This window comes from Rattus norvegicus, chromosome 9 (genome assembly GCF_036323735.1).
Source record: "Rattus norvegicus strain BN/NHsdMcwi chromosome 9, GRCr8, whole genome shotgun sequence".
In the NCBI taxonomy this organism is placed as follows: Eukaryota; Metazoa; Chordata; class Mammalia; order Rodentia; family Muridae; genus Rattus; species Rattus norvegicus.
The window spans coordinates 9,995,338-10,017,480 of record NC_086027.1 but is presented as its reverse complement, the minus strand read 5'-3'; the positions used below and the strand labels follow the sequence as shown (position 1 = coordinate 10,017,480).

Below are 22,143 nucleotides of genomic sequence, written 5' to 3'. Positions count from 1 at the left end.
TCCTCAAGCTATAATGATTGTGTTATAATTTTTTATAGGCTCAGCAAACTGCTCTTTATGTTTTGAGAATCTTTTCTAGTCTGTGGTTGTGGGGTACAATATTCATATGCTAGGAAGTGACAGCAAAATAGAGCTCTCAGGATTACTGGATTGTGAGGGTCACATGTATGTACTCAGTGCTGTGTTCAGTAAGTTAGATGTATTGGGTCACCCTCTTGTAAGTTCTAGAGCATCTGTACTCAATTTTTCTTGAGCATTTCAAAATCTAAATACTCTGCATGCAACATAGAAGGCTTACAATGTTTCCTCAGTCACAAGCTAAATTTATTTCTTCCACAAGAATGTAGGTGCCAGCTAAGGAAGCATTGTAGAGGTGCAAACAAGTGAGTTTAGGTGCTGAGCCAGCACCTTGCAGAGTTTCTCCCACTGAAATCTGACAGGGAATATGGAGTCTATGATTCTGACTTGGAAGGGCGAAGTAAACCATCCTATAGTTCTGAAACATTCACCTTGGAGTCTGAGCTTTGAGAAGGCTTGCACTACAGAATCATCCCATTTTCACTCCCCCTCTTTATTATTCTTATTATTCTTCTACATATTTGTTAATTGTTGTCATAGTGAACCTAAATTTTGACTTTTACAAGAGACTATTTCCTGTTCACGTGCCGAGGTGATGGGTAGTTGATTTGGGGGCAGCATTCCTGCTCCTGCCACTGTATGGCAGGGTATAGGAATGGCAGGACCAACTCTCCAATGCTCATGCCCTCAGGACTAGCTCACCAGCTCTACTCTGCTGCCTACATGTGGCCAGCTCTCTCACCAGCTGTAGGTGATGAGGTTTCACTAGAGGAGGCATCTGGAGAGCGGCCAGAGGTCATGGGAACAAGAAAGCTGTCCCTGCCCCTCGCTGACTACAGCAGTACAGAACTACTACTGAGAGTAGGCCTATCACCTTTCTTAGGCAGCACAGTAGAGCTGGCCACACTAGCACGGCTGTGGGTGAGGGGGGTGGGGCAAGCTGATGAGAGCTGGAGAGCTTGCTCTGCTCCTTGCTGGCTGTGCCATTGGGTAAGCTAGCCAGGGAAGTGAGGGAGAGCTCTGTTCTAGAAAAATTCAGCCTGATCCAGGGTTTTTACCTTGCCCTGATCATTCAATTCCTCAAATAAAAGACACACACACCCTTTATATATACAATAATTTTTAATCAGCAATAGAGCTGGGTAGATGTCTATCTTTTATGCTATTAGAATCTATCTGGGCTGCTCTTAACTCCAATTAGCCAGTCCTCATTGCCCTGTTTTCATGACTCATCTAGCCCATGATGGCTTCTCTTTCCTCACATTTTTCTCCCCTTCATTGTCTTCTAACCCCCTAATCCAAGGAACCGTAAACCTGCCTGTGTCTTTTCTGCCTAGCTATTGGCTGTCATCATCTTTATTCACCAATTAGAAATAACTCAGGGACAAGGTTATATAGCTCATTTGGGTCTCCCTGCAAACTCTCTCATCTCTGTTGCAGTGAGGTCTTGGGGGCCCGCACTCAGCAGCAAAAGACCAAACCTCAACAGAGCAAACCCGATGTTGGAGAGCTGGTCAGCTAACTAACTCAGCTACCTAGGCAAAAATCAGGGCTTTGATTTGGCCCAGTCCAACTTCTACCCCATGCATGAAATTCTAGAAGACATGAAGGGACCAGCCCTACAGATCCAAAATGCAGACACAGGGCAACAACTGCATATCTGTGAGGACACCTGGTGAGAATCCAGTACTCATATTGTAGCAGAAGCCAGAGGCTTCGAACCAGCAATGACACATTGCAGTGAACATTTGCAAGTAAAGAGTTGTGAACAACTTTAGCCATAAAATAAAAACAAATGTATCTGGCTAATTTCTCTGAAGTGTTTACTGTCTTTATATCTTAAAATGGCCTGCAAGGCTTATGGACCACGTAATTGAAATGTCTAAACCCATTGTTTGTGTTCTCCTTTGAATAAGTTCAAACATCAGTATTTTGCTTTTGACATAATCATCCCTTGTTTTTTTCTCTTCCTTCTTTTCCTGTCTTCCTAGTACAGAATACCTAAGTCTAAATCAGGATATCAAAAGTTATAGAAGAACTTGATCTATCATTGTCTAACATTATCTTTTCATTCCTGCTGTTACTGAAGAAATACCTGTATATATTAAGTAATACGCTGGACATTAGTCACCTCTGTTTTTCCCAGTTCATAAATTACAGAGACACTTGAGTTCCGTCTTTTTTTTTTTTCTTTGTTTTTTTGTTTTTTTGTTTTTTGTTTTTTCGGAGCTGGGGACCGAACCCAGGGCCTTGCGCTTGCTAGGCAAGCGCTCTACCGCTGAGCTAAATCCCCAACACCGAGTTCTGTCTTTTATCAAATGTATTTTATTACCACATCTCATGCACATTTGATCATACATAATAAAGTTAAATCTATTCATGCTTTAGAATACTAATATATCAGGAGGATAAGTTTTAATAAATGATGTCCAGTTTTAGGGATTGTCTTGTTTCAAATGTTCTTACATTTCAGACCATAACTGACTCGCTGGCATCATATATGATGCTTGTGAAGATGTGTTCACTGAAAATGTTATTTTACTGGAAATCTTCCTTGTCCTTACTGTTCATTCAGAATAATTTTTTTCTTATTGACTAGGTTTTCTATTTTATTTTTTGGCTATTTTTTATTTACATTTCAAATGTTACTCCCTTTCCAGGTTTCCCATATATAACCCCCCTATCCCATACCCCTCCGTTCTTTCTATTGGGGTGTTCCCTCCTCATCCACCACCCCTCCCGCCCTCCGGACTTTCCCCTACACTGCAGGTCTCACTTTAGCATGACCAAGGACTTCTCTTCCATTGGTGCCCAAAAAGCCATCTTCTGCTGCATATGCAGTTGGAGCCCTAGGTCTGTCCATGTGTAGTCTTTGGGAGTGGTTTAGTCCTGGGAGCTCTGGTTGGTTGGCATTGTTCTTATAGGGTTGCAAGCCCCTCAGCTCTTTCAGTCCTTTCCATAGTCCCACAAATGGGGGTCCCGTTTTCAGTTCAGTGGTTTGCTGCTAGCATTTGTCTCTGTATTTGACGTGCTCTGGCTGTGTCTCTCAGGAGAGATCTGTATCCGGTTCCTGTTAGCATGCACTTCTTAGCTTCATCACTCTTACATAGTTTTGGTGGCTGTATGTATGTATGTGTATATATATGTGTATATATATATATATATATATATATATATATATATATATATTTATATTTGGGGTACATGATGGACAGGCCTGAATGACCATTCCTTCAGTCTCTGCTACAAGCTTTGTCTCCATATCCCCTTGTATGGATATTGTTGTTCCCCCTTTTAAGAAGGAGTGAAGCATCTACATTTTGCTCATCCCTTTTCTTGAGCTCCATGTGGTCTTTTAATTGTATCTTGGGTAATTCCAGCTTTGGGGGTAATATCCACTTATCAGTGAGTGAAAACCATGTGTGTTTTTCTGTGATTGGGTTACCTCACTCAGGATGATATTATCTAGTTCCATTCATTTGCCTATGAACATCCTGAAGTCATTGTTTTTGATAGCTGAGTAATATTCCATTGTGTAGATGTACCACATTTTCTGTATCCATTCCTCTGTTGAAGGGCATCTGGGTTCTTTCCAGCTTCTGGCTATTATAAATAAGGCTGCTATGAACATAGTGGAGCACGTGTCTTTTTTATATGTTGGGGCATCTTTTGGTATATGCCCAGGAGAGGTATAGCTGGGTCCTCAGGTAGTTCAATGTCCAATTTTCTGAGGAACCTCCAGACTGATTTCCAGAATGGTTGTACCAGTCTGCAATCCCACCAACAATGGAGGAGTGTTCCTCTTTCTTCATATCCTCTGAAGCATCAGTTGTCACCCAAGTTTTTGATCTTAGCCATTCTCACTGGTGTGAGGTGAAATCTCAGGGTTGTTTTTGATTTGCATTTCCCTGATGACTAACAATGTTGAACATTTTTTTAGGTACTTGTCAGCCATTTGATATTCCTCAGCTGCACATTCTTTGTTTAGCTATGTACCCCGTTTTTTTTAATGGGGTTATTTGGCTCTCTGGAGTCTTACCTTCTTGAGTTCTTTCTATATTTTGGATATTAGTTCTTTATCACATGTAAATATGATGTAAAGATGTTTTCACAATCTGTTGGTTGCCATTTTGTCCTAATGACAGTGTCCTTTGCCTTACAGAAGCTTTGCAGTTTCATGAGGTTCCATTTGTCGATTCTTGATCTTAGACCATAAGCCATTGGCGTTTTGTTCAGGAAATTTTCCCCAGTGCCCATATGATCGAGATTCTTCCCCACTTTTTTATTTTCTTCTATTAGTTTGAGTGTATCTGGTTGTATGTGGAGGTCCTTGATCCACTTGGACTTAAGCTTTATACAGAGTGAGAGAAATGGATCAGTTTGCATTCTTTTACATGCTGACCTACAGTTGAACCAGCACCATTTGTTAAAAATGCGATCTCTGTTGACTGGATGGTTTTAGCTCCTTTGTCAAAGACCACAGGTGTGTGGGTTCATTTCTGGATCTTCAATTCTATACCACTGATCTACCTGCCTGTCTCTGTAAAAAGCATACACTTTTTGTCACTATTGCTCTGTAATACTGCTTGAAGTCAGGGATGGTGATTTCCCCAGAAGTTCTTTTATTGTTGAATATTGTTTTCGCTATCCTGGGTTTTTTGTTATTCCAAATGAATTTGCAAATTGCTCTAACTCTATGAAGAATTGACTTGGAATTTTGATGGGGATTGCGTTGAATCTGTAGATTGTTTTCGGCAAAATGGCCATTTTTACTATATTAATCCTGCCAATCCATGAGCATGGGAGGTCTTTCCATCTTCTGAGATTTTCAATTTCTTTTTTCAGAGACTTGAAGTTCTTGGCATACAGATCTTTCACTTGCTTGGTTAAAGTCACACCAAGGTATTTTATATTATTTGGGACTATTATGAAGGGTGTCATTTCCGTAATTTCTTTCTCAGCCTGTTTATCCTTTGAGTAGAGGAAGGCTACCGATTTGTTTGTGTTAATTTTATTACTAGCCACTTTGCTGAAGTTTTTTATCAGGCTTATTAGGTCTCTGGTGGAACTTTTGGGGTCATTTAAATATACTACCATATCACCTGCAAATAGTGATATTTCAACTTCTCCCTTTCCAATTTGTAACCCTTTGACCTCCTTTCATTGTCTGATTGCTCTGGCTAGGACTTCCAATACTTTATTGAATAAGTGGGGAGAGAGTGGACAGCCTTATCTAGTCCCCGATTTTAGTGGGATTGCTTCAAATTTTTCTCCGTTTATTTTAATGTTGGCTACTGGTTTGCTGTATATTGCTTTTACTATGTTTAGATATGGGCCTCGAATTCCTGATCTTTCCAGTACTTTTATCATGAAGGGGTGTTGAATTTTGTCCAATGCTTTTTCAGCATCTAATGTAATGGTTTTTATCTTTGAGTTTGTTTATATAGTGGATTACGCTGATGGATTTCAGTATATTGAACCATCCCTGCATCCCTCGGATGAAGCCTACTTGATCATGATGGATGATCTTTTGATGTGTTCTTGGATTCTGGTTACGAGAATTATATTGAGCATTTTTTGCATTGATATTCATAAGGGAAAGTGGTCTGAAGTTCTCTTTCTCTGTTGGGTCTTTCTGTGGTGGTCTAGGTATAAGCGTAAATGTGGCTTCATAGAGAGAATTGGGCAGTGCTTCCTCTGTTTCTATTTTGTGGAATAGTTTAGACAGTATTGGTATAATTGGTATAAGGTGTTCTGTGAAGGTCTGATAGAATTCTGCACTACACCCATCTGGTGCTAGGCTCTTTTTGGTTGAGAGACGCTTAGTAACTCCTTATATTTCCTTAGGAGTTATGGGGTTGTTTAGATAGTTTATCTGTTCCTGATTTAACTTTGGTACCTGGTATTTGTCTAAAAAATTGTCCATTTCCTCCAGATTTTCCAGTTTTGTTGAATATAGGCTTTTGGAGTAGGCTCTGATGGTTTTTTGAATTTACTCAGATTCTGTTGTTATGTCTCCTTTTTCATTTCTGATTTTGTTAATTTGGAAATACTCTCTGTGGGTTCTGGTTAGTGTGGCTAAGTGTTTATCTATCTTGTTGATTTTTTCAAAGAACCAGCTCCTGGTGTGTTTATTTTTGGTATCATTCTTTTTGTTTCTACTTGGTTTATTTCAGCCCTGAGTTTGATTATTTCCTGTCATCTTCTCCTCTTGGATGTATTTGCTTCTTTTTGTTCTAGAGCTCTTAGGTGTGCTACCAAGCTGGTAATATATGCTCTTTCCAGTTTCCTTTTGGACGCGCTCAGAGCTATGAGTTTTCCTCTTAGTACTGCTTTCATTGTGTTCCATTGGGTATGCCGTGCCTTCATTTTTATTAAATTCTAAAAAGTTTAATTTTTTCTTTTTATTTCTTCATTGACCAAGTTATCATTGAGTAGAGTGTAGATGCTTTCTATGATATCTTCTGCTCCTGAGATTCTTCCTTCTATCTCTTGTATTTTGTTGGTAATGCTTGTATCTGTAACTCCTCATCTCTTCTGTAGGTTTTCTATCTCCAAAGTTGTTTCCCTTCATGCTTTCTTTATTGTTTCTATTTCCATTTTTAAATCCTGGATGGTTTTGTTCAATTCCTTCACCTGTTTGTTTGCGTTTTCCTGTAATTCTTGAAGAGATTTTTGTGTTTCCTCTTTAAGCACTTCTACATGTTTACTTGTGCTGTCATGTATTTCTTTAAGAGAGTTATTTATGTCACCCTTAAAGTCCTCCATAATCATCATAAAATGTGATTTTATATCTAAATCTTGCCTTTCTGCTGTGTTTGGATATCCAGTATTTGCTCTGGTGGGAGAATTGGGCTCTGATGATGCCAAGTAGTCTTGGTTTCTGTGGCTTGGGTTCCTGTGCTTGCCTCTCGCAATCAGGTTGTCTCTGGTGTTAGCTTGTCTTGCTGTTTCTGATGGTGGCTTTACCCTCCTGTAGACCTGTGTGTTAGCACTCCTATAGACTTGTTTTCATTTAGCCTGATTTGTGAACAGAGAGCTTGGACCTCAGGTATGTAGCTGCTCCTCGGGACTGGCTTTCAGCTCTTGGTGCAGGCAGAAATCCGACATGTCCTGTCCCTGACTGCTCCTAGGTCCTTGTTCCCAGGGGACACAGAGGGCACTAGGCAATTTTCTCTTGGGTCAGGAATGTGGACAGTGAGTAGTCTCCTCTGAGTCCTCAGGAGTGTCCACACTTCTGAGCGTTCAGCTCTCTTCTCCACAGGGTTTGCGTGCTAGAAGCTGTGTGACAGTTTCAGTTCAGTTCCACATGCAGGCTGGACCCAGCAATTTCCTGCCACTGACTCCTATATTTCTGTTTCCAGAGGCACTATGCAGTTTCTTCTTGAGCCAGGGATATGGGCAAGGGTGGGCAGAAGTGGCAGTCTCTCCTACGGTCTCAGGATTGTCCGAAGTTCTGGGTGTTCAGCTCTCTCTCCCACGGGATTTGGGAGCAGGGATATGTAAGATGGGATCAGATAAGTTCTGTGTACAGCCAGAAACTGGAAGTGCCCTGTCCCAGAGAACTTCTGCCTATGTGTGTCTTGAGTTCACCCGGCACGTCACTTGAAGCAGAACAGTTGGTCTTACCTCTCTTCTCAGGTGTGTAGGCACTCCTGGCACCTGGCTCTCAGTTCTAGGCGCAGGCAAAATCCTGAAGGGTCCTGCCACTGACTGCTTGTAGGTCCTTCTTTTTTGTAGCCCAGTCTGGCCTTGAATTTGTGATCCTCCTGCCTTTGCCTCCTTCAGCAAATCATACTGGCATGTGCCACCACAATAGGCAAGTGTTTCTTAAGACTGTGACCATTACATATTGTTCATAGAGCCATAAATTCAGAGTTCTTCTAACTACTCTCCTGTTTATTGTTTGTTTTAACAGATAAGAAAATTAATAGTCAGATTAACTAATGATTTGGATACACAGTTCAGTTCTGGTTCTCAACATTGAGTTATTTATTCTGAAGCTCTTCTTTTTTTCTTTGTTCTATCACTATGAGGAGACATCATGACCAAGGCAACTTAGAAAAGAAAGTATTTAATTGCTTGCATTAAATACTTTACAAAAGAAAGTATTAATTGCTTATAGATTCAGAGTGGTAGTTCACAGTTACTATGGCAGGAATCAAGGTACCAAATAGGCAGACATGACATTTGAACAGAAGCTTTGAGATCATATATTGGTCGACAAAAGAGAGGCAGATAAATCTTAACACCTACCCCCCCACCCCCTGCCTTGCCCCAGTGACACATCTCTGTCAACAAGGCCACACCTTATGATCATTCCCAACTAGTTTTAACAACTGTAGAACAAACATTCAAATATATTAGCCTATGATGACCATTCTCATAAACTACCCCACCATAATATCTTTTATCACTTTTGTGTAAGTTAATCATAATTCTTTTGAAACAAACACATTACAGAGTAGACAGTGATGTCTTCTATTTAATAACTAACTTTCTAAAACTGTCCATACTTGAATAATTTAAATGCTTATCTTTTTTTTCTTATTCCCATCAGATGTAATCAGTGCTCAAACTTGAAATCCATACAAAACCTAAGTACTATTCCTAATAAAAGACTATGGCTTCCATCCTCTGTAGCAGAAGGTAAGCTAGATTTTTTTTCTTTGTAACTTAAAATTTTAATTCTGTCATCTCACTAATTTGTATTTCAATATGTTTGAATATTTATGGCAAATTAGCTTAGTTTATTTTTTAACCCATCCTAATAGACCAATTTATTGTCTGAAGTTAGGTATAAGCATCTCAACTTTTCTTAACTGACACCAATTTGCAATAATTGTAATAAAAAATAAGAACTGAATATTTAAAATACTTGCTATCATTTCCAAACATTGAAATGATAATATTTTAATACTTGACCACTTGTTTTCCATTTAATTATTGGTCACAAATACAGATCCTGAGAACATCTTTAGGGTCCATACTTAATGTTAGAATAGGCATTACTTTCCTTCAAGTCATTAGCTAGAACAAAGAAGTCACATGATTGGTTGTACACATGATTGATTACCTAGCCTTTGGTTTTAGCTTCCAGGAGAAGGGTACATTGTAAGGCATGTACTCTTAACTCTCAGATTATCCTTAATTGTAAAGCTAGATCTTCCTACTAATGTAGGACTACTAGTAATGTTCTGTCTACTAGAATTATAAATTTGTATATCCATTTTCTCTTCTACAAGAACAAACACTCTTTGTAGATACCACAATATCTATTCTGCTTCAATTGTGTCTATGTTTTCAAGCCAAGTACTCTACCATGTTTTGTTAACTTTCCCACACTTGTGATTTTTTTGTCTCCCCAGTAAATGCCCATTTGCCAATGTTTTTCTCAGCCTTGGCCCTTCATAGACATTTAGATCTGTAGGTTTCGTTTGGGCAACTTAAAATACATTAAGAATTCTTATTTTCATCAAACTATACTCAGCTTATTTCCCCTAGATTGAATTTTTGTTTTCGAATATGTATATATGTGTTTCTCATTTTTTTGTTTGTTTATTTCATACTTTGGGCCATTAGGATTCCATGTTACTTTGCATGATCTTCTCCTGTTGAGATGGGCAATGTCATTTCATGTGCTCCTTTGTTTTGACTTTGAGCCGACTTAGTGTTGCTTCAGTATAACTCTTGAGTCCTGAAACTACATTCTTCTCATTCTGCTTTTGGATACTACAATTATTTTTGTGCTGCTCCAACATGTTGTTTTTGACTTGCCTCCTTAAATTATCTTCCTAGTGGACTATGGTCTGTATGTACAGAAGGTAATAGAATGTTCCATACATTCATGCAGTGTTATCAACTCCTGAAAAAAGATGTTTGCCTTAATTGAAAATTCTCATATGTTAACTGTAAATTTGTTATCTCCAACTTATTCAAACTCACTCATCCTAGCAAATTATGGAAGCCCAGATTTTGTCAAGGATAATAATAATAGTAATAATAATAATAGTAATAATAATAAATGCTCATAAACTAAAGGGGATAAACTTTTTTTGGGGGGGATAAACTTTTATTTTTTTTTTTTTTGGTTCTTTTTTTTTCGGAGCTGGGGACCGAACCCAGGGCCTTGCGCTTCCTAGGTAAGCGCTCTACCACTGAGCTAAATCCCCAGCCCCGGGGATAAACTTTTAATAGCAGTAAACTTTGTGTTGCTTTCAATAATATTCTATGGTTTTCATTTTATTTTTTACATACGTAACTTGCAGTGAGTGACATTGTATTAATCATTTGTTGTAGTTTCTACCAAATATTAGGATACAATTTCTTATGTCATGAGACTACTCCTGCATAAATTTGGTGGAATGTTCCAAAGCGATTCTATTATGGGGCAGCCTTCATAGATTGATCTGGAGAAGAAAGCTTTCATTTTCTTATAAATACTCTCAGTAAACATTATCTACTCCTATGCTCTATAATAAACCACTTTTGCTTTTACCTTGTGGAAAGTCTAGCAAACTGGATTAATATGCTTTTTTCCCCCCTCACTAGCTCTGGGCATTGTACCTCTACAGTATGTGTTTGTTATGACTTTCACATTTGATGATGGAACCGGAGTATTAGATGTCTACCTCAAGGATTCTGTAAGTAACAGACCTGGTTAAAACAAACAAACAAAATACCAAAAAAAAAAAACAAAACAAAACCCAATTTACTGAAATTTACATTTAAAGTCTTTAATATTCAGCTTAGTTTTCCTTCATTGTAATTTATGCAGACCTCTTAAGCCTAAAAATTGGTTTCTCTTTATTTTGTTCTTAAAATGATTTAAAAATAACTTAAAATGTAAGAATGAAACATAGCCCATAAAGCTAAAATTATGTGTTTATCTATAGCTCTGTGAAGAATTGACTTGGGATTTTGTTGGGGTTTGCACTTGAATCTGTAGATTGCTTTCAGCAAGATGGCCATTTAATTCCTTTAATCCTGCCAATCCAGGAGCATGCAAGATCTTTCCATCTTCTGAGATCTTCAATTTTTTTTTCTTCAGAGACTTGAAGTTTTTGTCATTCAGATCTTTCCCTTGCTTGGTTAGAGTCAGACAGAGATATTTTAAAATGTTATTTGTTACTATTGTTAAGGGTGTCATTTTCCTATCTTTTTCCTCAGCCTGTTTATCCTTTGAGTAGAGGAAGGCTACTGATTTGTTTGAGTTAATTTTATATCCAGCCAATTTGCTGAAGTTGTTTATCAGGTTTAGTAGCTTAGTAGTTAGGTGGAAAGTAGTTAGGACTTTTCGGGTCACTTATGTATCATATCATCTGCAAATAGTGATATTTTGACTTCTTTCTTTCCCTTGACCTCCTTTTGTTGTCTGATTGCTCTGGCTAAGACTTTGAGTACTATATTGAATAAGTAGGGAGAGAGTGGGCAGCCTTGTCTAGTCCCTGATTTTAGTGGGATTGCTTCAAGTTTCTCTCCATTTGATTTGATGTGGCTACTGGTTTGCTGTATATTGCTTTTTACAATGTTCAGGTATGGGCCTTGAATTCCTGATCGTTCCAAGGCTATTAAAATGAAGGAGTATTGAATTTTGTCAAATGCTTTTTCAGCATCTTATCTGATACTCATGCAGGTTTTTTAGAGTTTGTTTATGGAGTGGATTACATTAATGGATTTCCTTATAGTGAACCATCCTTGCATCCCTGGATGAAGCCTATTTATTTGATCATGATGGATGATCGTTTTGATGTGTTCTTGGATTTGTTTTGTGAGATTTTATTGAGTATTTTTGGGCCGATATTCATAAGAGAAAGTGGTCTGTTGTTCTCTTTCTTTGTTGAGTCTTTGTGTGGTTTAGGTATCAGAATAATTGTGGCTTCATAGAAGGAATTGAGTAGTGCTCCTTCTGTTTCTATTTTGTGGAATAGTTTGGACAGTATTGCTATTAGGTCTTCTATGAAGATCTGATAGAATTCTGCACTAAACCCAGCTGGTCCTGGGCTTTTTTTGGTTGGGAGACATTTAATTACTACTTCTATTTATTTAGGAGTTAATGGGACTGTTTAGATAGTTTATCTGTTCCTGATTTAACTTTGGTACCTGGTATTTGTCTAGAAAATTGTCCATTTCTTCTAGATTTTCCAGTTTTGTTGAATATAGGCTTTTGGAGTAGAATCTGATGATTTTTGAATTTACTCAGATTCTGTTGTTATGTTTCCCTTTTCATTTCTGATTTTATTAATTTGGATACACACTCTGTGGCCTCTGGATAGTGTGGCTAAGGGTTTATCTATCTTGTTGATTTTCTCAAAGAACCAGCTCCTGGTTTGTTTGATTCTTGGTATAGTTCTTTGTTTGTTTGTTTGTTTGTTTGTTTGTTTCTACTTGGTTGATTTCAGCCCTGAGTTTGATTATTTCCTTCTATCTACTCCTCTTTGGTGTATTCGCTTCTTTTTGTTCTAGAGCTTTTAGGTGTTCTCTCAAGCTGGTAATATATGCTCTTTCCAGTTTCTTTTTGGATGCGCCCAGAGCTATGAGTTTTCCTCTTAGCACAGCTTTCATTGTGTCCCATAAGTTTGGGTATGTTGTGCCTTCATTTTCATTAAATTCTTAAAAGCCTTTAATTTCTTTCTTCATTTCTTCCTTGACCAAGTTATCATTGAGTAGAGTGTTGTTCAATGTCCATGTGTATATGGGCTCTTTGTCATTTTTCTTGTTGTTGAAGACCAGCCTTAGTCCATGGTGCTCTGACAGGATGCATGGGGTTATTTCTATCTTTCTGTATCTTGCTGGTGCCTATTTTGTGACCAATTACATGACAAATTTTTGGAGAAGGTACCAGGAGCTGCTGCAAAGAAGATATATCCATTTGTTTTAGGATGAAAAATGTTCTATAAATATCTGTTAAATCCATTTGTTCCATAGTCTGTTAATTTCTCTGTGTCTCTATTTAGTTTCTGTTTCCATGAAGTGTCCATTATTGAGAGTGGGGTGTTGAAATCTCCCACTATTATTGTGTGAGTTGCAATGTGTGCTTTGAGCTTTAGTAACTTTTCTTTTATGAATGTAGGTGCCCTTGCATTTAGCATAGATATTTAGGATTGAGAGTTCATCTTGGTGGTTTTTTTTTCCTTTGATGAATATGAAGTGTCCTTCCTTATCTTTTTTGATAATTTTTTATTGAAGGGCAATTTTGTTTGATACTAGGATGACTACTCCAGTTGGTTTCTGGGGACCATTTGCTTGGGAAATTGTTCTCCAACCTTTTACTCTGAGGTAGTGTCTGTCTTCGTCATGGAGGTGTATTTCCTGTATGCAGCAAAATGTTGGGTCCTCTTTACATATCCAGTCTGTTAATCTATATATTTTTATTGAGGAATTGAGTCTGTTGATGTTAACAGATACTAAGGAATAGTGATTGTTGTTTCCTGTTATTTTTGTTGTTAGGGGTAGAATTATGTTTGTCTGGATTTCTTTTGGGTCTGTTGCATGAAGATTACTTTCTTGCTTTTGCTAGGGTGTGGTTTCCCTCTTTTGTTAGAGTTTTTTTTTTTTTTTTTTATCTATTATCCTTGTAGGGCTGGATTTGTGGAAAGATACTGTGTAAATTTGGTTGTATGGTGGAATATCTTGGTTTCTCCATCTATGTTAATTGTGAGAGTTTTGCTGGGTATGGTAGATGGTAGCCTGGGCTGGCATTTGTGTTCTCTTAGGGTCTGTATGACATCTGCCTAGGATCTTCTGGCTTTCATAGTCTCTGGCGAGAAGTCTGGTGTAATTCTGGTTAGTCTACCTTTATTTGTTACTTGACCTTTTTCCCTTTCTGCTTTTAATATTCTTTGTTTTGTGGCTTTAGTGTTTTGACTGTTATGTGATGGGAGGAATTTTTTTTCTGGTCCAATATATTTTGATTTCTGTAAGCTTCTTGTATGTTTATGGGCATCTCTTTCTTTAGATTATATATATAGAAGAAGTTTTCTTCTATAATTTTGTTTAAGATATTACTGGTCCTTTAAGCTGGGCATCTTTATTTTCTTCTACATTGATTTTTCTTATGTTTGATCTTCTCATTATGTCCTGGATTTCCTGGATATTTTGCGTCTTACATTTTCTTTGATGGTGGTGTCAATGTTTTCTGATATCTTCTGCCCCTGAGAGTCACCCTTCTGTCTCTTGTATTCTGTTGGTGATGCTTGCCTTCTATAACTCCTGATCTCTTTCCTTGGTTTTCTGTTTCCAGGGTTGTCTCCCTTTGTTATTGTTTTATTGCTTCAAATTTCATTTTTAAATCCTGGATGGTTTTTGATCAATTCCTTCACCTGTGTTGTTGTGTTTTCCTGTAATTCTTTAAGAAATTTTTTTTTGTTTCTTCTTTAAGGGCTTCTACATGTTTACTTGTGTTGTCATATATTTCTTTAAGGGAATTATTTATGTCCTTCTTAATGTCCTCTATCATCATCATGAGATGTGATTTTAAATACAAATCTTGACTCTCCTGTGTGTTTGGATATCCAGTATTTGCTGTGGTGTGAGAACTGGGCTCATATGATGCCAAGTAGTCTTGGTTTCTGTTGCTTATGTTCCTGCGCTTGCCTTTAGTCATCAGATTGTCTCTGGTGTTAGTTTGTCTTGCTGTCTCTGACAGTGACTTGACCCTCCATTAAGCCTGACTGTGTCAGCACTCCTGTAGACCTGTTTTCTTTCAGTTGAATCAGGGTACAGAGAGTTGTGGGATCAGGTCAACTCCAGGTGCAGGCAAAACCTGTCCTGTCCCAAACTGCTCCTATTCCCCCTCTCCTCCTGGGTGCTCCAGGCAAGGGCTTCAAGCTGGTCCTGGGAGCAGAAGAATTGGCCTTACCTCTCAGGTTAGTTAGCATTCGTGCGGACTGGCTTTTATCTCTGGGAGCAGGTAGAAATGAGAAGGGTTCCTCCCCTGACTGTTCCTAGGTTTCTGTGCCCAGAGGGTACTAGGCTGGTTCCTCTTCGGCCAAGAATGTGTGTAGAAGTAGTTGTCTCCTCTGAGCTTGTGAGAGTCCAGATCTCTTGCTGACGGTATTTGTGAACACATAACTGTGGAACTGGTTCAGCTCTGGGCACAGGCAAAACCCGGAAGGGTTCTGCCTCTGACTGCTCCTAGGTTCCCATGTCCAGAGGGTACTAGGCAGATTCCTCTTTGGCTGGGGATGTGGGCAGAAATGGAAGTCTCCTGTGAACTCTGAGGATTGTCTGCACTTCTGAGAGTCCTGCTCTCTCTCCACCATGATTTGGGTACAGAGAGCTGTGGGACTGGTTCAGCTTCAGGCTCAGGCAGAAACTGGAAGGTTCCTGTCCCAGACTGCTCCTGGGTTTGTGTGTGCTGAAGTCTCCAGGAGGGTCGCTTGGAGCAGAAGAGTTGGTCTTACCTCTACTCTCAGGTGTGTCAGCCTTTCCTGTAATTCTTCAAGTGATTTTTGTGTTTCTTCTCTAAGGGCTTCTACTTGTTTACTTTTGTTGTCCTGTATTTCTTTAAGGGAGTTATTTATGTCCTTCTTAAAGTCCTCTATCATCATGAGGTATGATTTTTTTTTAATGCAAATCTTGCTTTTCCTATGTGTTTAAATATCTAGTATTTGCTTTGGTGGGAAAACTGAGCTCCAATGATGACAAGTAAGTAGCCTTGGTTTCTGTTGCTTAGGTTCCTGCGCTTGCCTCTTGCAATCTATCTTTGATGTTAGCTGTCTCAGACATGGCTTGACTCTCCTGTAAGTCTGTATGTCAGCACTTTGGAGACCGGCTTTCTCCCAGGGGGATCTGGGTACAGAGAGCTGTGTAACAAAGTCAGCTCAGGGCACAGGCAGATACCTGAGAGATCCTGTCTCATGCTGCTCCTAGGTTCTTCTTGGTCCAGGAATGTGGGTAGAAGTAGTGGTCTCCCCTGAGCTCTTAGCATTGTCTGTAATTCTGAGAGTGCAGTTCTCTCCCCCAACAGGATTTGGGTACAGAGAGCTGTGGGACCAGCTCAGCTATGGGCACAGCTTATTGGTACTTTATAATTGGAATTTTTAGGGGTTTTGTTGATTCTATTTTGTTCAGAAATTTCATCCCTGTGCAAGAACCTTTGTAACTTCTCTGTATCATTCCAATTTTAGTATATGTGCTGCCAAAGTGAACACTTTGGTTTTTTTTTGGGGGGGGGGGGTTGCTTGCTTTTTGGGTTTGTTTTGTTTGTTATTTACATTTTAACTTACAAAGAGATAGAAAACAATCCAACTTGAGCTTAAGTGATTTTTTTCTTCAGTCAGGACTATTCATCTAGTCACTTATTAAATGAATATTTACTGAGCAGCTGCTATGTGCAGTGTATGCATAGAAAACAGAACAGTTAGCAAGCCAAGAAAATTTTTTCTCTAAAATATAATATAGAATGGGCAGAAATAAAGTACCTTTTCATTATTGTTATATCCCTTCATACTTAACATTACCTATTTTCCCAGTAATACAAGTGTCATTAGCCTGGCTACATTATCTTACTATGTGTGTGCATCTCAAAGCTTTGTCTGAGAAGCACCTAAAAATATGTTCAGCATCCTTAGTCACCACGGAAATGGAAATCAAAATGACCCCGAGACTAATCAGAATGGCTAAGATTAAAACAAAGCAAACCAGGTGGAAATAGACGCTGGTGAGGACTTGGAGAAAGAGGAATACTCCTCCTCCATTGTTGATTGCATAGCAAGCAGGAAAAATTGCTTTGGAAATTAATCTCATGGTCCTTCAGAAAAGACCCAGCTACTGGGAATATACACAAAAGATGCTCCAACATATAACAAGGAAACATGCTTCACTATGTTCATAGCAGCCTTATTTATAGTACCCAGAAGCTGGAAACAACCCAGATGTTCATCAAAGGAAGAATGGATACAGAAATTATAGTACATTTACACAATGAAGTACTACTCAGCTATTAAAACCAATGACTGCATGAAATTCGCAGGCAAATGGATGTAACTAGAAAATATCATTCTGTGTGAGGTAACCCAGACACAAAAGAACACACATGGTATGCACTCACTGATTAATGGATATCAGCCCCAAAGCTCAGAATATCCACAATATAACCCACAAACCATATGGAGTTTAAGAAAAAAGAAGACCAAAGTGTGGATACTTTAATGCTACATAGAAATGAGAACAAAATAATTACAAGAGGTAGAGGGACAGAGGGACCTCGGAGGGAGAAAGGAGGGGTAGGGAAAAAGGTGAGAGCAGGATCAGGTATTAGAATGGACAAGAGAGAAGTACACAGGGTCAAGAAATTGAATAAAAATATGTAGCAGTGGCGGATGAGGAACTAGGGTTAGCCACTAGAATGTCCCATATACCAGGGAAGCAAGAGGCTCCTAGGATCCAACAAGGATGACTTTAGCCAAAATACCTAACAAAGGGGAGATAGAACCTGTAGAGACCACCTCCAGTAGATAGGCACTGTCCCACATGAGGGATTGGGCTACCCACCCATCTCAAAATTTTTAACCCAGAAATGTGTTCCTGTCCAAAGGAAGGATAGGGACAAAAAATGAAAGAGGGACTAAAGGAATAGCCATTCAGAGACCTCTCCACTTTGGGATTCATCCCATCAAGTGACACAAAATCCCCACACTATTGCTGATGCCAAGAAGCACTTGCTGACAGGAGCCTGGTATGGCTGTTCCCTGAGAAGTTCTGTCAGCACCTGACCAATACAGATGAAGATACAGCCAACTATTGGACTGAGCCCAGGAACTCCAATGGAGCAGCTAGGGGAAGGACTGAAAGAGTTAAAGGCGATTACAACCCTATAGGAAAAACAAATCAACTAACTAGACCATCCAGAGCTCCCAGAGACTAAACCACCAACAAAAGAGTATACATGGAGGGATCCTTGGCTCCAGATACATAAGTAGCAGAGGATGGCCTTATCTGACATCGGTGGGAGGGGAGGGCTTTGGTTCTGTGGAGGTTTGGTACCCCAGCGTAGGGGGTTGCTAGAATGGAGAGATGAAGTGGGTGAGTGGGTTGGGGAGCACCCTCATAGAGACAAAAGGGAGGGGGAAGAGGGGGGTTGAGATGTGAGGAGTTGGGGAGGAGTAACCGGGAAGGGGGATATCATTTGAAATATAAACAAATAAAGTGTTTAATTAAAAAGAGAGAGTATTAAAGAAGAGGATTGGACTTTAGCTTAGACCAGCATTGCAGTTTATGAATTCTACACCCTTAATAGAGAGATGTGTATATCTGTCATTTTAGCAAATTGGTTACTGAAATTCTATGCATGGAAGCTTCTTAGATGATGAACATTCCTTTGTTGTCATCCTTTTTAGGACAAGTTTTTCCAGATCCCAGCATCAGAAGTACTCACTGATGATGACCTGCAGAGAAATCTGGAAAGGATCATGAATGTTATTTGTCCTCCAGGAATAAAAATAGGTAGGCAGCAGTTCAATCGTGCTTCTTTCTCTTTGTTCAAAATTCACCTAGTGTGTATCTAATCCGCAGACTGTGGGAGGAAGGAAGCCAGCTGAGTCCTTGGGAATTACTAAGTGTAAACAGTATCAGTGTCTTGATAAGATGGCAGAAATAAAATAAATATAAATAAAAAGGTTTACAATACTTTGAAATATAATTAAAGCCTAGCAGTTTTGGTCACAACATACTTGACTCTGATTTAGCACATATACCATAGAAAAATTGGGGCTGCAATTACACCAAATTGATGCACTATTTACTAGAAACATGTCCTCAAATAAACTGTCATAATCATGTTTAACTCGGGGGATTTTCTTGGTTTCTAATGAGCTTCAAACTTTTCTGTATTTATTTTGCAAAGTTTATGAACTGCATCTACTGAATTCTGCCCTGATAAAAATTGTACACATTGTAGCCTCTGCCACTGAGCACTTTTGTGGTCAGCATTTCTTTTCTGTTAGAATCTGCAGAAGTAAATTATGTTAAAAAGTTGATTGTTCAAGTAATTGTTCACAGAGACAAATCTCCCCTCTACCTCCTTCACTGTTGCTGATGGGACTGTTAGAGTTTGCTCATGATTTTTCCTCTGCAGTAGGTCTCTACAATGTAACATCAGTTCCCAAGAGATGGCAAAAGTTTGCTTTTCTGGAACAAAGTTTAATTGAGATATGTTCATCTGTTTTCATATTGCGTTTAGTATGCATAGATTTCCAAAAGTAAAAGTCTGGGCCAGGTATCTTTTGAAATAGATAGATCTATCACCAAGCTTGGTTCCTGTACCAGATGCCTTGCAGACTTCCTGGGGCCTTCAGTTGGTCTTAGAAATGAACCTGCCTGCTCTTTGCCAAATGCGATGGTTGGCATTATTGCTGCCACTTAGGCAGGTCACAGGTAAGGCTTAAAATGACTTGATGTCAAGTTCAGGTTCTACCTCTATCTAATTAGTCAAGGAAAAGACAGCGGAGGCCCATACACAGTCAGCTTAAGAAAAGGAGCAAAACATTGGTGAGATGATTTACTACTTTTGCTGTCAAATGTTTTATAAACTTTTAATCACTTTCATCTGAGGTAAGGAAACAATTCTAACTAACACTATTATTAGTTCTGTGCTGGTTTAATGACTGAATGGCATGCCCTCTTGTCTGTAGATGCATACCCATGGCTGGAGTGCCTCATCAAGTCCTACAATGTCACAAGTGGAACGGAACATCAAATATGTTACCAGATATTTGACACCATGGTTGCAGAAGACATCCTCTAGTACTGCTACTCCATGTAGTAGGTGCATGGAGGTGGGGAGTGTAGTAGTCTTACAAAAAGTTATGACTGTGACTCTAAAAACCCACTTCTCTGTTATTGAATTACTCATTCCAATTTTCACTAGAGCATTAAATTCTTTTATACAGAAAGACATTGTATTGTTATTTATACCTTTTTGTGAATATGCTGATTTTTTTTTTTAACATGCTTAGGGTGACAACTAGAGTACAAAATAAGGCCACATTCTGTGTGGAGAAACCCAAGTTTTCATTTCCCATTTATGGAATCTCTATTCTTACCAGACTTCGTAGGTCTGTCTTCTGCACAAGACTCTTGTTTCTGTGCTGTTCACTCACCATCTGTAGTTGGGTTTATATTCCTGTCCTGAGTTTTATACAAGCAGTTGATAAAGATGTGTAGATAAGAACACCTTCTGTTCTAGAGTCTCTTAGCTCAATGGGGGGGGGGGTACTTTTCTTTCATCCATTTCCATTTTACTTCAGTTTTATACAGAGGAATTCTTTAACCAGTCCTGGTGTTAAGAAATCTTCCTGTGCATTCAAATGAGTATCTGGTTACCTGAGTTCCCCATGAACAAATATTTGTCTGAGTGAATCACCAATATACTAAAAGGAATATTTAAGGAGGTGTGGCAGAATTGGTTTTGTTTGATGCTTATGTTGCCCATTTAAGGATGATTTTATCACTTTGAACCGGATGCTGTACTTGATTTCTTCTTCTCTCTGTAAATAGTAGATATTATTCCATCTAATCCAGCTAATGGAGATTTATGATGATAGAGCATGAAATGTTTACAGTAGTGACTGTTCAAATGAGAGCATCTGCTAAAGTGTGAGACAACACACTGTGAATGAGAAAAAATGCAAACAGTGATTAGCAGCTGAAGGGGTAACTCATAGGTGGCTCTAAAACAGAAGAATTTGGAATTGGGAAAAATAAGGAACCATTCTCAATATTTCACAGTCCCACATAGACTTTGGGATGCCTGCAATTTTTCTTTTCATATAGATGAATCCTGGTTTTTTGTTGTTGTTGTTGGTTTGTTTTTTTTTTTTTTTTTTGTTCCTGATCTCCTCAAGAATCACCTGTTACGTCACTTTTCTTTCGCTTATATTCCTAAAAAGAACACAAGTGTAATTACATAGATTTTCATTTTCATGTAAATATATTGTGATAGTTTCTAGATCCTTGATTAAGGAAGTAGTACTATGAGATGTGGGCTTGTTGGAATAGGTGTGGCCTTGTTGAAGGAAGTGTGTCACTGTGAGTGTCGGCTTTAAGACCCTCATCCTACCTGCCTGAAAGCCAGTTGACCTCTGTCTTTGTTTGGAAGAATGTGGATTTGGGGACTTTGTATTTGGAAATCAGTGTTATGCTTTAAATGTTGCTTAATGAGCCAACCTAGTAGGAATATAGAAGTTTTTTTGCTGAGGGTGATTTGAATTGTAGGATCCTTGCTCTAGAGGTTTCAGAGAAGTATTTTAATATATTACTGAGACTGTTCTTGTGATCAAGGCCAACATGGGACAGAGCAAGTTCTAGGTGAAGAAAAGCTTAAGTTCAGGTGTAGTGGCATGCACTTTTAATCCACTCCTCTGTGGAAGGGCATCTGGGTTCTCCCAGCTTCTGGCTATTATAAATAAGGCTGCGATGAGCATAGTGGAGTGACTGTCCTTGTTCTATGTTGGAGCATCTTTTGGGTATGTGCCCAGGAGAGGTATAGCTGGGTCCTCATATCAGCCTCATTTATAACAGCCAGAAGCTGGAAAGTACCTAGGTGTCCTTCAACAGAGGAATTGACACAGGAAATGTGGTGCATTTATACCATGGAGTACTACTCAACTATTAAAAACAGTGGTTAATGAAATTCTTAGGCAAATGGATGTTCCTAAAAAATATCCTGAATGAGGTAAACAGTCCCAAAAGAACACACATGGTAAGCACTCACTAATAGGTGGATATTAGCCCAAAAGCTGGGAACACCCAAGAAATAATACACAGACCATATGAAGCTCAAGAAGAAGGAAGACCAAAATGTGGATGCTTCAGCAATTTTTAGAAGGAAAAACAAAATGCTCATGTGTGGAAATACAGGGAAGAGGATTGGAGCAGGGCTAGAAGGTCATCCAGAGACTGCCCCACCTGGGAATCCATCCCATATGCAGCCACTAAACCCAGACACTAAGGCTGATGCCAAGAAGTGCTTGCTGACAGCCTGATACGGATGTCTCCTGAGAGGCTGTGACAGAGCTTTACTGATACAGATGAGGATGCTTGCAGCTAACCATTGGACTGAGC

The 22,143-nt window shown here is 39.0% G+C and overlaps 1 protein-coding gene and 1 non-coding gene across 21 annotated transcripts in view; one reads left to right on the top strand and one right to left on the bottom strand.

Annotated features, from left to right (window-relative positions):
- Nucleotides 1–19,973, top strand: part of Pot1b (protection of telomeres 1B) — a 58,245-nt gene extending 38,272 nt beyond the window's left edge. For 11 of the 20 annotated variants that reach the window (XM_039084415.2, XM_039084421.2, XM_063267871.1 and 8 more), the window contains 5 exons: nucleotides 4,924–4,980; nucleotides 8,639–8,727; nucleotides 10,630–10,721; nucleotides 18,420–18,525; nucleotides 19,713–19,973. In XM_039084415.2, the coding sequence (XP_038940343.1) occupies nucleotides 4,924–4,980; nucleotides 8,639–8,727; nucleotides 10,630–10,721; nucleotides 18,420–18,525; nucleotides 19,713–19,825 (457 nt within the window). In that variant the 3' untranslated portion in view covers nucleotides 19,826–19,973. Of the gene's footprint in view, nucleotides 1–4,923; nucleotides 4,981–8,638; nucleotides 8,728–10,629; nucleotides 10,722–18,419; nucleotides 18,526–19,712 lie in introns of those variants that run through there. The other 9 variants (XM_063267869.1, XM_006244268.4, XM_063267870.1 and 6 more) reach the window with 3 other exon arrangements.
- Nucleotides 16,127–16,232, bottom strand: LOC120094870 (U6 spliceosomal RNA). The gene has a single exon (XR_005489567.1). It is a non-coding gene; the product is annotated as a U6 spliceosomal RNA (small nuclear RNA).
- Nucleotides 19,974–22,143: the final 2,170 nt, after the last annotated feature.